The sequence below is a fragment of the Nematolebias whitei genome, chromosome 4, assembly GCF_014905685.2.
Source record: "Nematolebias whitei isolate Nwh7 chromosome 4, NemWhi1, whole genome shotgun sequence".
Taxonomy (NCBI): Eukaryota; Metazoa; Chordata; class Actinopteri; order Cyprinodontiformes; family Rivulidae; genus Nematolebias; species Nematolebias whitei.
Window position 1 is genome coordinate 42,294,821 of NC_056501.1, and position 17,132 is coordinate 42,311,952.

The window sequence follows — 17,132 nt, forward strand, 5'->3', positions numbered from 1 at the left end:
CACATCTATGAAATATTGGACTGTATTCCTGTTGGGGGGTTGATACTAATCGAGCATATTGAGACTGGTGCATCTTGACTGAAATATGTGGAGTTTAGAGGCAAACATATGGCAACAGCGTTACGTCGGACTTCACCAACCCACGAAGGCCACACCCTCCAGTGAAAACTGTATGGGATCATCCTGATTAGGTCATGGGGGTCAGACAGGGAGCGTTCCAATTTAAATTCAATTCAAATTCAAAAATACTTTATTAATCCCAGAGGGAAATTAAATGTTGTTGTAGCTCATTTTCCTTGTTTCATAAAAGAGTTGTTCTAGATGTTGATGGTTGTGGGTGGGAAGGATCTCTTGTGATGGTCCGTCTTATAGCAGATCTGAAAAAACTGGCCACAGATGTTGATCCGTTTACTTGCACTTGGTTGGCCTCCTGGGCTTCAGGATCACCTGAATGTTAGGCAGAAATCCTCCCAGGGTAATGGCCACTCCTCCCAGCAGCTTGTTGAGCTCCTCATCGCTGCGGACAGCCAACTGTAGGTGCTGATGGACGATCCTGTCCTTCCGCTGTCATGAGCCGTGTTTCCTGCTAGTTCCAGGATCTCAGTGGTCAGGCACTCGAGCACAGCTGGCAGTTGGATGAAAATGCGTCCACAGAACATCCTTTTCAACTCATTTGAAATTTAGGCTGTAGTTGAGATATTACTTGAGCTTTTGAGATATTAATCAGCTGCTGTTGGTTGTAGAAACTTCCTTGTTGCCATGGTTACGCATCATAACAAATGTCCAAAACTAAAAAAAGTTTCAGTAAAAATCCTTCCAGCTGATAAAATAGCGCCATATCTCAACAAAGTTGTCACAGGACACTTTACAGGAACATTCACATACATAGAAATATACAAATACATAAATGCATACATAAATACATAAATACATAAATATATATATATATATATATATATATATATATATATATATATATATACAAAAACACACACACACATATATATATATATATATATATATATATATATGTATATATATATATATATGTATATATATATATATTTATATATTTATATATTAAACACACACACACATATACCAGTGTGTACAGTATATATACAAACACACATACATAAATGTACAGTATATATACAGTATATATACAAACACAGAAATAGATGTACAGTATATATAAAACACACACACACATACAGTATATATACAAACACACATTAATCCAGTTGGTCAGAGTTGCTCCTCTTCCTCTTTGTCTCTATTAAAACCATGTTTTTGGAGTTCGTTTTGAACCTTGTAATGTTCGGACTGTAAGTCTGTGATTTACTTGCTCTACAAACAGAAACTACTTTTTAGTGTCGTTCCAACAAAAGGGAGTTTAACGTTGAACTCAACCTTGATATTATATATTTCCTGTCTAAAGAAACACATTTTCATGTTTCAGAAAAAGAGAAAGCTATGTTTTGCCTTCTACATTATTTGTGAGGTCAAAAAATAAACCAGATTAGTTAGTTTGATTAAATATGATGCAAAAATTGTGAATTTGTATTATGTCTATAGCCAGTTTTACAAAATATCCGTAAGGATATGTAAATGTGAATGTAAATGCGTTTATTAAAGCATTGCAGTAAACGTCATCTCAGTAATTCAGATCACACAGCACCAACATGCTTAACACAAGGAGAGGTTTTTGCTCCAGGATATAATTTCTCTTCTTTCATATGGACATGCGTCTTTTGTGTTGTGTTTGAGCGTCACATTTTGTTTAGTCATCTATTATTACACTATTATTACACCGAGAAAGTTGTTTTCATTTTCATTATTCTGTCATGAAGGAGCCATTTTCCTGGGCTCAGCTCATAGTGTTTGTTAGTGTGTGATTGATTTATGACATGTTGGGACATTGAATCAAAATGAGAAATATATATTTATGTAGTGGTTTGAAACTGTTAGAGCACATGGAGAACATATATTCACTGTGTGTGTGTGTGTGTGTGTGTGTGTGTGTGTGTGAGGCCGGTGGTAGCCTGACTAAATTTAACTCCTTTGCAACATTTCTCTACCGTCTATTATGTTTTATCATGCAATTCAATTTTATATAGCACCATCACAACAAAGTAGTCTCAGGGCACTGAACAGAAACATTCACATACATTAAAAGACAATTAGTAAAGTTCTCTATCTAAGGAAGCAGCAGATTGTGTTGAATCTTCACTTCGTCACAGTCTCCCATCCTGAGGAAGCACAAAGAAGACACTGGAAAGAAAAAAACCTCCCTTTTAACAGGAAGAACCCTCCAGCAGAACCAGGCTCCGGACGAACATCTATCTGCTTCGACGGGCTGGGTTTGAAAGGAACAGGAAGGTGGAACAATCATATAATGCCAGGTCCAGGTGAACTTTCTATAGGAGGAAATACATAAAATGTTAAGGACAGTAATAATTACAAAAACAAACAGGTAAAGTAGAGTCCACAAGAGAGGAGTCGGGTAACTGAAAGATCTGCCTCCCATTCTGGTTTTGGAAACTCGAGAAACCACAAGTAAACCTGCAGTCTGAGCGTGAAGTGCTCTGTTAGGAAAATATGGAACAATAAGATCTGTAATATAAGATGAAACTAGGTTGTTGAGAGCTTTGTAGGTTAGAAGTAGGATTTTGACAGGGAGCCAATGGAGAGAAGCTAAAACTGGAGAGATATGCTCTCTTAGTTAAGACTCTGGCAGCAGCATTTTGGATCAAATGAAGACTTTTTAAAGAAGTATTTGGACACCCAGATAAAAACTATTACAATAGTCCAGTCTAGACGTGACAAATGCATGAACCAGTTTTTCTGCATCATTTTTAGATAAGCTGTTTCTAATTTTAGTGATATTACGCAGGTGGAAGAAGGAGTTCTAGTAACGTTTTTAATGTGGGGGGTAAAAGACATTGTAATAAAACAGCAACCTCTGTCTTGTCTGAGCTTAAAAGTTTTAACCAATATTTTTTCTCTAATATAAATGGATAAATAGTAAAATATGAAATTAATAAAATGTCAGAAATGTTTGAAATATTAAAGGTTTAACAAAAAATACAGCAAGAATGGTTTCAGTTAAACAAAGCATTTAATTCTGCTTAAAAAAAGAGTAAAAATCACTTTCTTCTTTCACTCTTCGTTTGCCAAGATATCTACCCTCTATCCACACTGTGTCAGTGGACATGTTCAATCCTATTTCATTCAGAGAAGGTTATGTGGATCGCTTAACATCACTGTGTCTGAGTCTTAAATAGGTGGAAACAGATCTCAATCTTTCAGCTTAGGCTGAACTTAACCTTACGAGAGATAACTAGCTTAAGTTTTCATCAATAGTGGAAATTGATTTAAGGGATCTGTGTCAGCATTTTCCTTACAGTACTTTGAGGAAAATTAATAGAAAAATGAAATGTTACTGATTTTTAGATAAAAAAAAGTTTGTCACAAGTGGGTTTCAAGTTAGAGTACAGAAACAGCCCTTGTTGTAAAATACACATTTTTCACATTTAATCTTAAAAAGTCACATTATTTTTTATAGTTAGTACATAAAACATAAAAATATTGTATTATTCACCTTATTCTGCAAGAGCGTATGTGGGCTGCCATGACAGACAGGTACCGCCCCCTCCCGGTTTTATACTTCCGGTGAGCTAAAGCGAGAGGCACTTTTGCTAATGACAGGCACTTTTGCTAATGACAAATTCTAGTAATTTGTGCTGTAGCAGGAGGCTTAAACAATTCTAATATGAGTTCGGGTTCAACTTGTGCTGTTGTTGGCTGTCACAACAGCTCCAGAAAACTGAAAGACGAGCTAGAAACGTATTGTTTTGCACATCAACAACTTCGAAACTACTTTTTTAAAAACAAATAATATAAAAATACTGTACAGCCTTTTTAATGTTTAATTTTTTGTGACAGTAGATCACAGGCTGCACAATGCTCTGGCTTCCACATGTAAACACAGGCAGACAGGAAGCTCACAGCTTTCGCCCAGTTCAGTGATTCTGATTCAGTGATGTAAATATTCTGATATCCAGATAAGTGATATACCTTCCACAGAATAGCTGCCGCATGACTGCATGATTTTCCCAATCCGGCGATACAGGAACAGCCGACCGTTTCTACCACTCCACTTTCTCTGAGCATGACCCATGCTAAGTGTTTAGCTTGACCAACGCTCTGGCTCGGCTCAACAGCTGCTTTCAGAAAGATAAAGTCGCCTTGTTTCTTGAGCAAAACTGTATCTATTTTGTTGCTGTGGAGGTAATTATACGCCTCTGTGCTTTTATAATTCCGCAATTCCTCGCCATCGACGCCTTCAGAAAAAACAAGGTAATTAATAATATCGATGTAGGTAATTCCGGGCCATGATTTCATATCATCTACCCAGTCCGTGAGAAATGATGGGTGAGACACAGTTAACGACTTATCTTCGCAGCTTTTTAAAACATCCTTGCAATGTATCCACCTCTGATGTGCTGCCATTTACTTCAGGTAAAGGAAACTTTTGTGTCAAAAACATTAAATTGCTAGCAAGTGTGTTAACCCACAAACGTAAACAACAGCGCGGGATCGCGGGCGGAAGTAAACAACCGGCTTCCGCTATGAATTATGGGTAGTGGCGCCAAATCCGGAATAAGGTGGATAAGCTTGTGATATTTGATTCATGGATGAGGAGAACGTTTTGCTGTTTTGTTTGCATTATTTTTAGTGGAAGTTTTGACTGTGGTAAAGCTTTGCCTAAACAGTTTTATTTGTTTGTTTTTGTCACATTTTCCTGTTCATACAACTAATGTTTCACATGATGGGCCAGTTAGCTGATGTGTTAAGCTAACCACATACATATTCAATTCAATTCAACCTTTATTTATACTGGTTAGTCCCATTGAGCCTCAAGGACTCATTTAAAGAGGGACTTGGTTTTTTTTTTTTTTTTTTTGATGGCCTCCCTTCTCCCCTTACAGCCATCTTCTCCACACCATTATTATGAAATATTTATTCTAGTGACTATCTAGTGTATGTTTTATTTATTTTTTTTTTTTTTTATTAATAGGATAGAAAGAAAGAAAAGACAAAGTAAGACTCCAAAATATAAGAAATATACACAAAGAGAGCACACGGCAAAACACCCGGCCACTGTCTGTTCACCTGCAAAGAACATGACAAAACACAGCAACAAAATACATATGTATAAAGAACTTAAAATATTCATGGCTTTGCAGTAAGTTTCCATAAATATATATACCCATTCCTACGCCTATATACATACATACACATGAATATACATTCATATACATATCTATATATCTACATATAAAGCCTACATAAGCATCCCTGCTTCTATTTGTGTGTGGTTGTGAGCATGCATAAGTGTATAAGGTTTCTCTAATAGAACATTTAATAGTAACTGTGAAGCAGCAGAGACCCGACCCCCAAGACCAGAGGCAGACGAAAAAAGGGGGGATCAGAGCCCAAGACCCCAGGAGGGACCCCGACCGCATAGCCCCCAGGGCCACCCACACAGGACGAACCACTTGCCCACCCCCCAGATCGGACCACAGGGGAGAGCCGGAAGAACCCCACCAGCGACCACATACAGTGACCCCCCGGGGCCAACAGCGACGAACTCATAGGCCCCCGCCGGAACCCGCCGCACCGATGCAGGTCCAGGCCCGGGCACGGAGGCCCGGGCACCGAGGACCCACACCACCCAGGCCAAGGCCTGACAGGGCCAGAGGACCCGAGCCCCACCAGGCAGACAACAGGCCGAGCCGACACACGCCCAAGCGCCCAGCCCCCGACTCCAAGGGCCCCAAGCGCGCCGGCAGGCAAGGGTACACCCCACCAGGGGGCCGCACGATAGGGGCGCGATGCCAAGCACCCGCAGTTGTATCAAAGAGGGGGCAGTCCGAGTCTCGGCCTAACAAATACCCATTCATACACAGACACAATCACACAGTCCCAGCCTCATTCTCACACTCACTCACTCAAAGACATACAATAATGATACATTTCATTCTTATTCCCGATACGCACTCTATACCCCCCAGGTCCAAGACATGTACCCGCCCTCTACAGGGGGCAGCCCATGCCCAAACCCAGGAGGTAAACCCATTCATTCTCGAGCGGAGAAGAGCCAATATCCCAGACCCGGCCCAGGCCACGCCCAGCTGACAGGACACCCCCCACCATGAAGAGGACACGCCACCGACCACCCCCACACACCGCCAACAACCAAGCACGCGCCCCCAGCCGACCGCCCGCCAGGCCCCGGCAGCCACCCCGGCCAGCGGGTCAACCATGGCACCCAAGAGCCAAGCTCAGGGTGTCCAAACAACCCCAGGGAGAGCACAGCGCCAGCACCGCCCACGGCAATCCCCCAGACCCCGAACCCCCACATAGTCCTGGTCAACACCCGACGGCCTGCCCTTCTCCCGGACCCCACCCCTGGAATGGCAGTTAGGGAACTAGAGGGGGGAGGAAAAAAAAATAAATAAATAAGACCCCGACACATACACCCCCGCCCCTAGATGTGCTGTTGATGTGTGTTGTTGTATAGTGCCATTAAAAAGGAAAGAAGAAGGAGCTAAGGCTGGCATGATGCCAGTTTCCCCTCCACCCCAACTCTATCCAAACCCTAGTGTCTAAATGCAACCGTTGTAAGTGAGCACAGGCACAAGGGTGAGAAGGACCTGGTTTTAACAAAGAATGATGACAACAGTAGACAATCATAAAATAAAGCACAGAAATTGGGAATAATAAATGAAAGAAAATTATATTTAAAAACAGAACAAAAACAGCTACAATGTAAAGTGATGTAAAAAACTAAAAAAAGGAACATGTCTGAACTGGTTTTTGCCATGAACTTAACAGATGTTTTGAAGCCACTTAGAGAGGTCAAGGTCGAGAGCTTCAGATCTCTTTGCAAGATATTCCAGGAAACAGGAGCGGAGTAGGCGAAGGCCCTTTTGCCAAGTTCAGTCCGCAATGAGGGAACACTCCAGGTAATAATGTCCTGAGAGTGCACACTGTAGCTGCACTCATGCAGAGACATGTAGGAGGAGTTGTATGAAGGCAGCAGACCAAGAAGTGATTTAAAGATGAAAATGTACCAGTGAAAGTCTGTGTGAAGTTAATGATGTCCAGTTAACCAGTGAATACAGGGTGCAATGATGGGTACGATAGTTACAGCAAGTTATGAATCTTAATGCACCATGATAGACAGAGTCCAGCATCTGCAGGGTGCTTGTAGGAGCGTTAATGTAAATAATGTCACTGTAGTCAATGGAGGGAAGGAAAGTCGCAGTTAAAAGGTGTTTCCTAGCATTCAGAGTTAGACAGGATCTATTTCTGAAAAAAAAAAAAAAAAAAATTAACCTGATGCATGCTCAATAATCCAGGTAGAAAAATCTGAAAAAAAAGGTAAGTCTGGTCCTCTGGACATTAAAAAAAACAAAAAAAAAACAACACAAAGCAAAAAAATATAGAAACGTTTCGTCTCTCATCCAAGAGACTTCCTCAGTCTGAGGTGCTGTTTTCAGCTCAGTCTCTTAAATAGCACCTTCTCAGAGTGGATCAACCAGTTTGCTGCGGACAGCCAAAACCAGCTGCTCACATGATCAAGGAGGACCATCAGCCTAACAATGGATCGTTAGCTCACTGATGGCTGTTTGATATTCACAGGGGGTTGAGTGATACTAGCAATAACAGCATTGTAAGAGGGGGACAATTGAACACGTAGGCCTCCACCCCTGTTTAACGATGGACGATTTCTTTTCACAAAGATGGCCTCCTTTACTCCTCTCTCAAACCATCGTTCCTCTCTGTCCAGGATGTGAACATCTTCATCCCTGAAAGAGTGACCGCTGGCCTGGAGATGAGAACTCGCCCACGGCTCAAATTAAATAAACCAAAAATCAGCTCTAAAAATATAAACCATAAAAATCTGATTAAAATAAACACAGTTACTTTACCAGAGCAAAATCATAAAATCATTAAATGTGTATTATTGAACATCAGATCTCTTTCCTCTAAATCCCTGTTAGTTAATGAACTGATAACTGATCATCATATTGATTTATTCTGTCTGACAGAAACTTGGCTACAACAGGAGGATTTTGTTAGTATAAATGAATCCACTCCTGTTAATTATTTAAATTTTCATGTTCCTAGAACAACTGGCCGAGGTGGAGGAGTAGCTTCTATTTTTCAGTCAGGATTATTGATTAATGCCAAATCAGTTATTAATTATGATTCTTTTGAGTCACTGTCTCTCAGTCTTTCTCATCCAAAATGGAAATAAGAAAAGCCACTTCTACTAGTTGTTATATATCGTCCACCAGGCGCTTCCTCTCAGTTTTTGTCTGAATTCTCAGAATTATTAACTGACTTACTATTAAATACTGATAAAATCCTCATAATGGGTGATTTCAATATTCATGTAGATGTTGAAAGTGATAGCTTAAGCATAGCCTTTAATAATTTAATAGAGTCATTTGGTTTTTACCAAAACGTCCGCACATCTACTCATTCTTATCACACTCTTGATTTAGTTCTGACCTCTGGTATAGAGATTAAGGACTTAGTAATAGTTCCTCAAAATCCTATTCTGTCCGACCATTTTTTAATAACCTTTGAGTTTACATTAAATGACTACACAGTCACTGAGAGTAAATTTCATCTCAGCAGGTGCTTATCAGAAATTGCTGTAACCAAATTTAAAAAATCTCTTCCATCAATGTTTTCTCTGTCTTGCAGAGTAATGCATCAGAGAACAGTGACTTAGATCATCTAGTTGATCATTTTACAACTTCAATGCAAACTTCACTTGATAAAATTGCTCCACTGAAAAAGAAAGTAATCAATCAGAGGAAACAGGCTCCTTGGTTCAATTCTGAGTTATGTTCTTTAAACCAGGCATCTAGAAACCAGGAGAGAAAATGGCGCTCTACTAATGTTGAAGAATTTTATTTAACTTGGAAAGATAGTCTGTTAACATATAAAAAAGCTCTCCTTAACACTAGAACTTTATATTACTCATCTTTAATAGAGGAGAATAAAAATAACCCTCTGTTTAGTACTATTGCTAGACTAATTAAAAGTCCCATTTCTGTTGAACCATGTATCCCTACAACTATAAGTAGTGATGACTTCATGAGATTCTTTATAAATAAAATTGTTTCAATTAGAGAGAAAATTCAAACCATCCTTCCTTCTACTATCTCTAGTCAACTGTCAAATGAGGCAACTTTAAACATTTCACTAGAGCCTGATTTATGTTTGGACAGTTTTTGTCCTGTTGAGCTCTCTGAATTGTCAAAAATAATAACCTCATCCAAACCATCCACATGTCTGCTAGATCCCATCCCAACCAGACTGTTTAAAGAGGTATTTCCCCTAATTAATGTCCACATTTTGGAACTATTTAATTTGTCTTTATTGAATGGTTATGTACCACAGAGCTTTAAGGTTGCTGTAATTAAACCTTTACTTAAGAAGTCTGACCTTGATTCAGAAATTCTGGCCAACTATAGATCCATATCTAATCTAACTTTCATCTCAAAAATTCTAGATAAAATAGCTGCAGGTCAGTTGCGTGAACATCTACAAAGAAATAATCTGTTTGAAAAGTTTCAGTCAGGGTTTAGAGCTCATCATAGTACAGAAACAGCACTAGTAAAAGTCACTAATGATATTTTCATGGCCTCAAACAATGGACTTGTGTCTATACTGGTCCTGTTAGACCTCAGTGCTGCATTTGATACAGTTGATCATAATATTTTACTACAGAGTCTTGAATATGATATTGGGATTACAGGAACAGCTCTAAAATGGTTTAAATTATATTTATCTGATAGATTCCAGTTTGTAAATGTAAATAATAAATCTTCTTCATACACCAAAGTTAGTCATCCTCAGGGCTCAGTGCTTGGGCCGATACTCTTTACTTTATATATGCTTCCATTAGGTAAAATTATTAAACAGCATGGGATAAATTTTCATTGTTTTGCTGATGACACAATTATATTTGTCCATTAAAGCCTATGAATCCAATCAGCTACTTAGACTACAAGCATGTCTTAAAGACATAAAAACCTGGATGACCCTTAATTTTCTCCTGTTGAACACAGACTAGACTGAGGTTTTGGTTTTTGGACTGAGCACCTTAGGAATGAATTTTTCAGTCTTTCTCCCTCCTGAGATGGCATTAATCTGTCCTCCAGCTCTAATGTTAAAAATCTTGGTGTTATTTTTGATCAGGATATGTCTTTTATCCCCCACATTAAAAACGTTACTAGAACTGCCTTCTTCCACCTGCGTAATATCACTATAATTAGAAACATCTTATCTAAAAATGATGCAGAAAAACTGGTCCATGCATTTATCACGTCTAGACTGGATTATTGCGATAGTTTATTATCTGGGTGTCCAAATACTTCCTTAAAACGTCTTCAGTTGATCCAAAATGCTGCTGCCAGAATCTTAACTGGAGTTAGTAGGCGAGATCATATTTCTCCAGTTTTAGCTTCTCTTCATTGGCTCCCTGTCAAATCCAGAATTGAATTCAAAAGCCTACTTCTAACCTACAAAGCTCTCAACAACCTAGCTCCATCTTATATTACAGATCTTATTGTTCCATATTTTCCTAACAGAGCACTTCACTCTCAGGCTGCAGGTTTACGTGTGGTTCCTAGAATTTACAAAAACAGAATGGGAGGAAGATCTCTCAGTTATCAGGCTCCTCTCTTGTGGAACCAACTTCCAATCTCTGTTCGTGAGGCTGACACATTATCTAGTTTTAAAACTGGGTTTAAGACGTTCCTTTTTGCTAAATCCTGTAGTTAGGGTCGGCTTAGGTTTCCTGAGCTGTCCCTTAGTTATGCTGCTATAGGCTTAGACTGCTGGAGGACAAACTGACCACAATTTTCACTCTGCTACTGTCTTCACTTACTCTGCTCAACCCGTTTACTATTTGTAATTAGTTTTTCTATCCTTAACGTGTTTTTTTTTCTTTCAGATACACCTGGACCTATACCTGGACCTACCATTCTATGTTTGTCTGTCTCTCCTTCCTGTCCTCTCAAATCAGCCGGTCAAAGCAGATGGCCGCTTGTCCTGAGCCTGGTTCTGCTGGAGGTTTCTTCCTTTTAAAAGGGAGTTTTTCCTTTCCACTGTTGCCACTGTGCTTGCTCAGGATGGGAGACTGCAACAAAGCCAAGATTCAAATTGTCTGCTGGATTCCTTAGATAGAGGACTTTACTAATTGACTTTTATGTATGTGAATGTTCCTGTAAAGTGCCCTGAGACAACTTTGTTGTGATTTGGTGCTATATAAATAAACTGAATTGAATTGAATTGAATTGAGTGTAGAGCGCAGAGTCCTGGCCTGCTCATGTTGGTCTTCTGTGCTGGGCCATCCTTTTGGCCAGTGGCTGTTTAGTTTCCCCGGTGTAAGACTGATCACAGCCCTCCTGACACTGAACAGCATACACAATATTACTCTGTTTGTGCCGGGGGACTGGATCTTTGGGATGAACCAGCTGTAATGCATTTTGGGGTTTAAAAGCCACTGGGACGTTGTGTTTAGAAAATAAACGTCAGTTTCTCTGAAGCTCCCGCAACATACGGAATGACCACTGGTCTGGGTCTGGGTTCCTTCTTTTCACCTGATTGCTGTGATCCACTATGAGAAGGTGCTATTTATAAGACTGAGCTGAATACAGCACCTCAGACGGATGAAAGACAAAACGTTTCCACATTTTTTTTTGTTTTGCTTTGTTTTGCTTTTTGATTGTCCAGAGGACCTGTCAGGATTTGGTGGACAGGAACAAACCCAGTAGTGCAGACAGGACTCAACTTGGCAGATTACAAAAATAAGTATTTTAATAGTGAATAAGGAACAAAATAAACAGCTGACGTGGCAGCAAAACTTACATGAAACCGGAAGGCTCAGAGGGAAACTCAGGGAGGACTCAGGAGAGCTCAGGGGAGACGCAGGAGAACGCAGGAGAACACAGAGACCCAACGAATACGACCCGACGAGGAACAACACAGAACAGGAGGCTTATATACAAGGACAAGACAAGACGTGATTACAACAGCTGTGACGAGACAAAGGTGGCACCAATTAAACTGACGAGGAAACACTAGGGAAACACAGACACAAACAGAACCAGCAAAAAGTACCATCCTTACAGGACCAGACTTAATTTTTTTAGAAACCCAATTTAACTTTCAGTTTCTTCACCAAGTTTTCCACGTGAAGCTTAAAAGAGAGATGCGAGTTGACCAAGATACCCAAATTTTTGTGAGAATCGACAAACTCAATAGGAGTATCATTCAAAGATAAAATCTAGGGAAGGACTGCTGTCCGGGGTGTATTCTGGGTGGAGTTAGTAGTTCAAGTTCAAGTAGTTCAAGTTCAAATCAAGTTTATTGTTGTTTCCATCACATGTGATACATTAGGTGGAATGAAATTATGTACACAGGGTCCCAGTTCCATTCAAAAATAGCAAAATATAAAGTACAACAAGAAACAGTAAATAAGGATCTAAGATGTACACTAAACACTTATAATACAGAGCAATACAGTGTAACAACAGCAGCCTGTTAGTAGTAGTTGTAAACACTGAAAATAATACATTGGTTTAGTTTAGTGCTTATCTATAACATAAATATCTAAGGAGTAAACATTTTAAATAATCATGTTAAAAGTTAGGGCAGCACAGTGTCGCAACTGGTAGAGCTGCTGCCTCTCAGCAAGCAGGTCCTTGGTTCAAACCCCGGTCCGGGGGCCTTTTTGGGTGGAGTTTGCATGTTCTCTCCGTGCATGCGTGGATTTTCTCCGGGTGCTCCGGTTTCCTCCCACAGACCAAAAACATGCATGTTAGGCTGATTGGTAACTCTAAATTGTCCCTAGGTGTGAGTGAGTAAGTGAATTGTTGTTTGTCTCTATGTGGCCCTGTGATGGACTTGTGACCCGTCCAGGGTGTACCCCGCCCCTCGCACAGTGATTGCCGGACATGGGCACCGGCGACCCCCGTGACCCAAAATGGAATAAGCGGGTAAAGATAATGGATGGATGTTAAAAGTTACTAATGTCGTGTATGGTGCTTGTTTGTTTTCCAAAAATATTATTGTGTGTGAATGACAGGCATCATATTAAAACACTTTGTAGAACGGAGCTTTATGAAGTTCAGTCCATTTCCTCGTATTAGTTGACCGGCAGATCTGCCACATCCAAAATGGTGGATGCTCTGACGTACCGCTGCAACAGGCCAGCCTGCTCAACGAGGCATCTACCGTATATATGTCAGTGAAGCTAACGTTAGCTGACGTGTTAAGCTAATGTTAGCTGACGTGTTAAGCTAATGCTAGGTCACGGCTGTCTGGTCTGATCTGACTGTTTGGCTGTCACGTTTCCTTCCTGTTGCAGTCATTTTTCTTTGATCAGATCTCACTAAAAGGCTTTTCTTGTTCAAATTTTGTGTTTAGTGTTAGATATTATAGTTATTTGTTGTCTGCAGTGGACAAAGGCAGGCAGCTACAGGAGCCTGCTATGGCCAAAATACATCAGTCTTGTTCATTGTGAAGAAACTTATTTATAAGCATCACAGGACTCACAGAAGGGTCATGGGACTCTACTGTATGTTTGTCTGCTAATGTTAGGTGCACGAACATCACACTGAACAGCAGCTTTCTGTCTTTCAGACCAAACATCACCAGCGAAGTGAACTCAGCTACCTGGTGGACCGGCCGAGACGGGTCAACAGGTAAGTCCAGAGTCAGATCTGTGCTCAGACCTGGTTCCTCCATCATGCTTCAGTTTTCATCAGTTGAAGGACAGGCTGGGATCAGTGATGAGATGTTTTAATGGTGTGTTTTCAGCTCTGCATTTCAGGAGGCTGATCTGGTGAGCTCTAAAGACAGCGGCCATGGAGACAGTGAGCAGGGGGACAGTGACCATGACGCCACCAATCGAGGACATTCCGCTGGTAGGAGAAGAGCGCCTCGCTTCTGTTGTCTCGGTGAAATCATCAGTGTTTGTTTTGTGTTCTTCAGTAAATGAGTGGCTCTCTGGGTTCTGAAAGAAGACACAGTTGATTTGCATGTGGTTGTTATGCAGTGTGGGTCCAGGGTCCCCTCCAGTCCTGGACCCAAGTCAGGTGGGTCAAATTAAAGTGTGTTTGAATTCAAGCAGGAGGTTTGAGTTCCTCTGAGTCAGTCAGGGAGTTACATTGATGTCTCTGAGGTTCACATCCTGTCCATCTTCTGCCTGACGGGAACCTTTTTTAATCACCCTAGTTTTTTCTGCTATGTGTCGATTTGATGTTGGTGGGAAAACAAAAAAAAACACGGTGTTGATGAGGAGCTTGCTCACTGACTCGTCAGGATGTGACGAGCATTTCAACAAGGATGCTCTCACACCACGGTACTGGGACGCAGACCAAACAGGCTCAGGCTGTGAACAAAACCGCCGATTCATCGCTTTGTTTGGCTCATTCGATAGTTTTTACGTTACTCTGTGCGCACGGCCATGTGAGTTTGGGTCTGTTGGCAAAATATCTCATGAACCACTGGGTGACCTTTAATGACATTCTCAGAAAGTAATCATGGGATGTACATTTACTGTTTGTTACCTTTGGTCAAAGCCACAAAGAGCCACAAGAGCTGCATGTGGCCCCAAAGGCACAGGTTGAAGACCCTCACAGGTTGAAGACCCTGGTCAAAGGAATACACAACAATCATGATTTAGCTCTTTGGAAGTACCATCGTGGTACTTCCAAAGAGTATGTGGAAGTACCATCCATCGGTCCATGTGGTGAGCATGATAACTTGAAAAATAAGTGATGCACAGACTTCCTTTTTGTGTGTGGCTGCAACTAGGCATATAAAAGGCTCCTTTCAAAAACTGGGATGCCACAACAAAATCCAAGATGGCTGTCACCATGTATATTTATGTAAACCCACTAGGTTTATCATTTGAGGAAACTACAGTTTCTAGTTTTTATGTTGCTTAAAAATAAAGTTTCCTCGAATGATCGGGGTGGCCAAGGATTAACCTATGGTGGCCAAGGCCACCGTTGGCCACCCGCTGTCTCTGCCATTGCTCTTTCCGTTCACCAGGATCCGCAACTCTGTGCTGCCTCGGACAAACAAAACAAAAACCTCCCTCTGTTCTTCTACACAGCGTCACTCCTACCACCTTGAATACCTTGCATCAAAAACATTAGTTTTACGTGAAATAAACCAAATGATTACATGTAAAATTTTCAAATTGTTGCATTTGTCACGTTGGCTCAGTTAGTAGAGCTGTTGTCTCTCAGCGAGAAGATCGCCGGTTCAAATCTCGACCCCAGTCCTTTCTGAATGGAGCTTGAATGTTCTCTCCGTGCATGCATGGGTTTTCTCCAGATATTCCAGTTTCCTCCCACAAACCAAAAACATGCATGTTAGACTGATTGGTGACTTGAAATTGTCCCTAGGTGTGAGTGAATGGTTGTTTGTTTCATTTGTCTCACTGTGTCCCTGTGATGGACTGGAGACATGTCCAGGGTGTCTCCCACCTCTCACACAGTGATCGCTGGTCTTGGGCACCAGTGACCCCTGCGACACAAAAAGGAAGAAAGGGGTAAAGATAATAGATGAATGGATGCATAAGTGGATGGATGGATGCACTTGTTTGAATGGACCCTATCACAATTTAATTTCAATATTAAAACCGCTCCTTGAAGACAGTGTTGGACCTGTTGTGGGTCAGGAAGTGGTCTCTGTTGAGACCTGCACGTTTTGCAGCTTACTTTAATTTAAACCTGAAGAAAGGAAAATTTATTCAAGTAGAATTTTATTTTGAACAAAAATCTAAGCTGTCAAAAAGAAAGGGCAAAAATATTTTACTCATGGGTCTGTGTGTTTTTTTGTTAGCAAAATATCAAACGAACTGGACGAGTCAGATTTGAATGAAATTATCAAAGTATTTATTGGACATATGTCTACAACTGATACATTGTTGGAGTCAGCCACGTTCAAGATGGCCGCCTCAGAGAAGTGATCATGGCTCCATTTCAGTTAATTTGACAGATAGTGAGCTCAAATTAGGTGTGGTAATATCTGAGAGTGACACCCCAGGGAGAGTAGCTCTGGTGGCATTTCACTGCCGACTGAGTCTCCATGCTGAGACCAACAGGATGCTGTTACTCTGTTACAGATTTATTAGTCAGTGGAATAGTTTGCAACAGATTATATCCTGGGGATTAAGTCATTGTTTGATTAGTATAATTGCTGGTGTGGTTTTGCATCCCAGCGTTGTGTTCCCACAACGCCAGGGAGAGAACAAACACGCTTTAATCTGTATGTGATAATGAAGTTTGTCAGCAGACATACGGGAGTGGAAAGTGTCTGTGTTTGTGTTGAAATGTTCAGATTAAATCAACGTGTCATCCATCAAACAGCGTGTTCTTCTGCGCACACACAAACCCTTTCTCTTTGCTTTATACTGGGAGATCATTCAGGCTGTGCTGGTTTTCATCCACCTGGGATAATTAAAGTTCAAATGTTTTTAAAGGAATGCCTATCACCCACCCGCCACATTTCATGTGAGAGTTTGAATCTAAGATCATCTCATGTTGGGAAACGATGGAAGTTGTGGCCATTTTGGTCCTTAAAACAATAATGTGTTGCTCTTAAAATGTGATGTCTGATGTCATCTGTTGGTGTTTGAAGTATTTAATGTGATTATTTGTCCCACTCTGGGCCCTTGAGCAAGGCCCTTAACCCCCACCATCTGTTCCCCCAGGCACCTTAGTTAGCAGCTCTCTGCTCCACACAGAGGGCTGTGGTAGCTCTGTGGTCTGTGGTTGAGCCAGGAAGGACATCTGGTGTAAAAACAATCACCAAGTCTTTGGCCGAGTTAGTTCACTGTGGTGACCCCTGAAGAAGGGAGCAGCTGAAAGAAGAAGATTAACTGTCAGCTGCTATCACAACAGGTTTTACCTCAGTATCTGTAAAATTAACAGAGGTTCAACAATTTTTGTTGTCTCCTGTTGCAGTGCAAAGAGGGGAAATAGAAATACCGTCTGTCCAGCTGTCTTCTGAACTGGATA

The 17,132-nt window shown here is 40.9% G+C and overlaps 1 protein-coding gene across 1 annotated transcript in view; it reads left to right on the forward strand.

Moving 5' to 3' along the window:
* Positions 1 to 17,132, forward strand: part of LOC119408575 (protocadherin-10) — a 45,453-nt gene that overhangs the window by 5,688 nt on the left and 22,633 nt on the right. The window contains exons 2-3 of the mRNA XM_037675416.1: positions 13,741 to 13,802; positions 13,918 to 14,024. Coding sequence (XP_037531344.1) covers positions 13,741 to 13,802; positions 13,918 to 14,024 — 169 coding nt within the window. The remainder of the gene's footprint in view (positions 1 to 13,740; positions 13,803 to 13,917; positions 14,025 to 17,132) is intronic.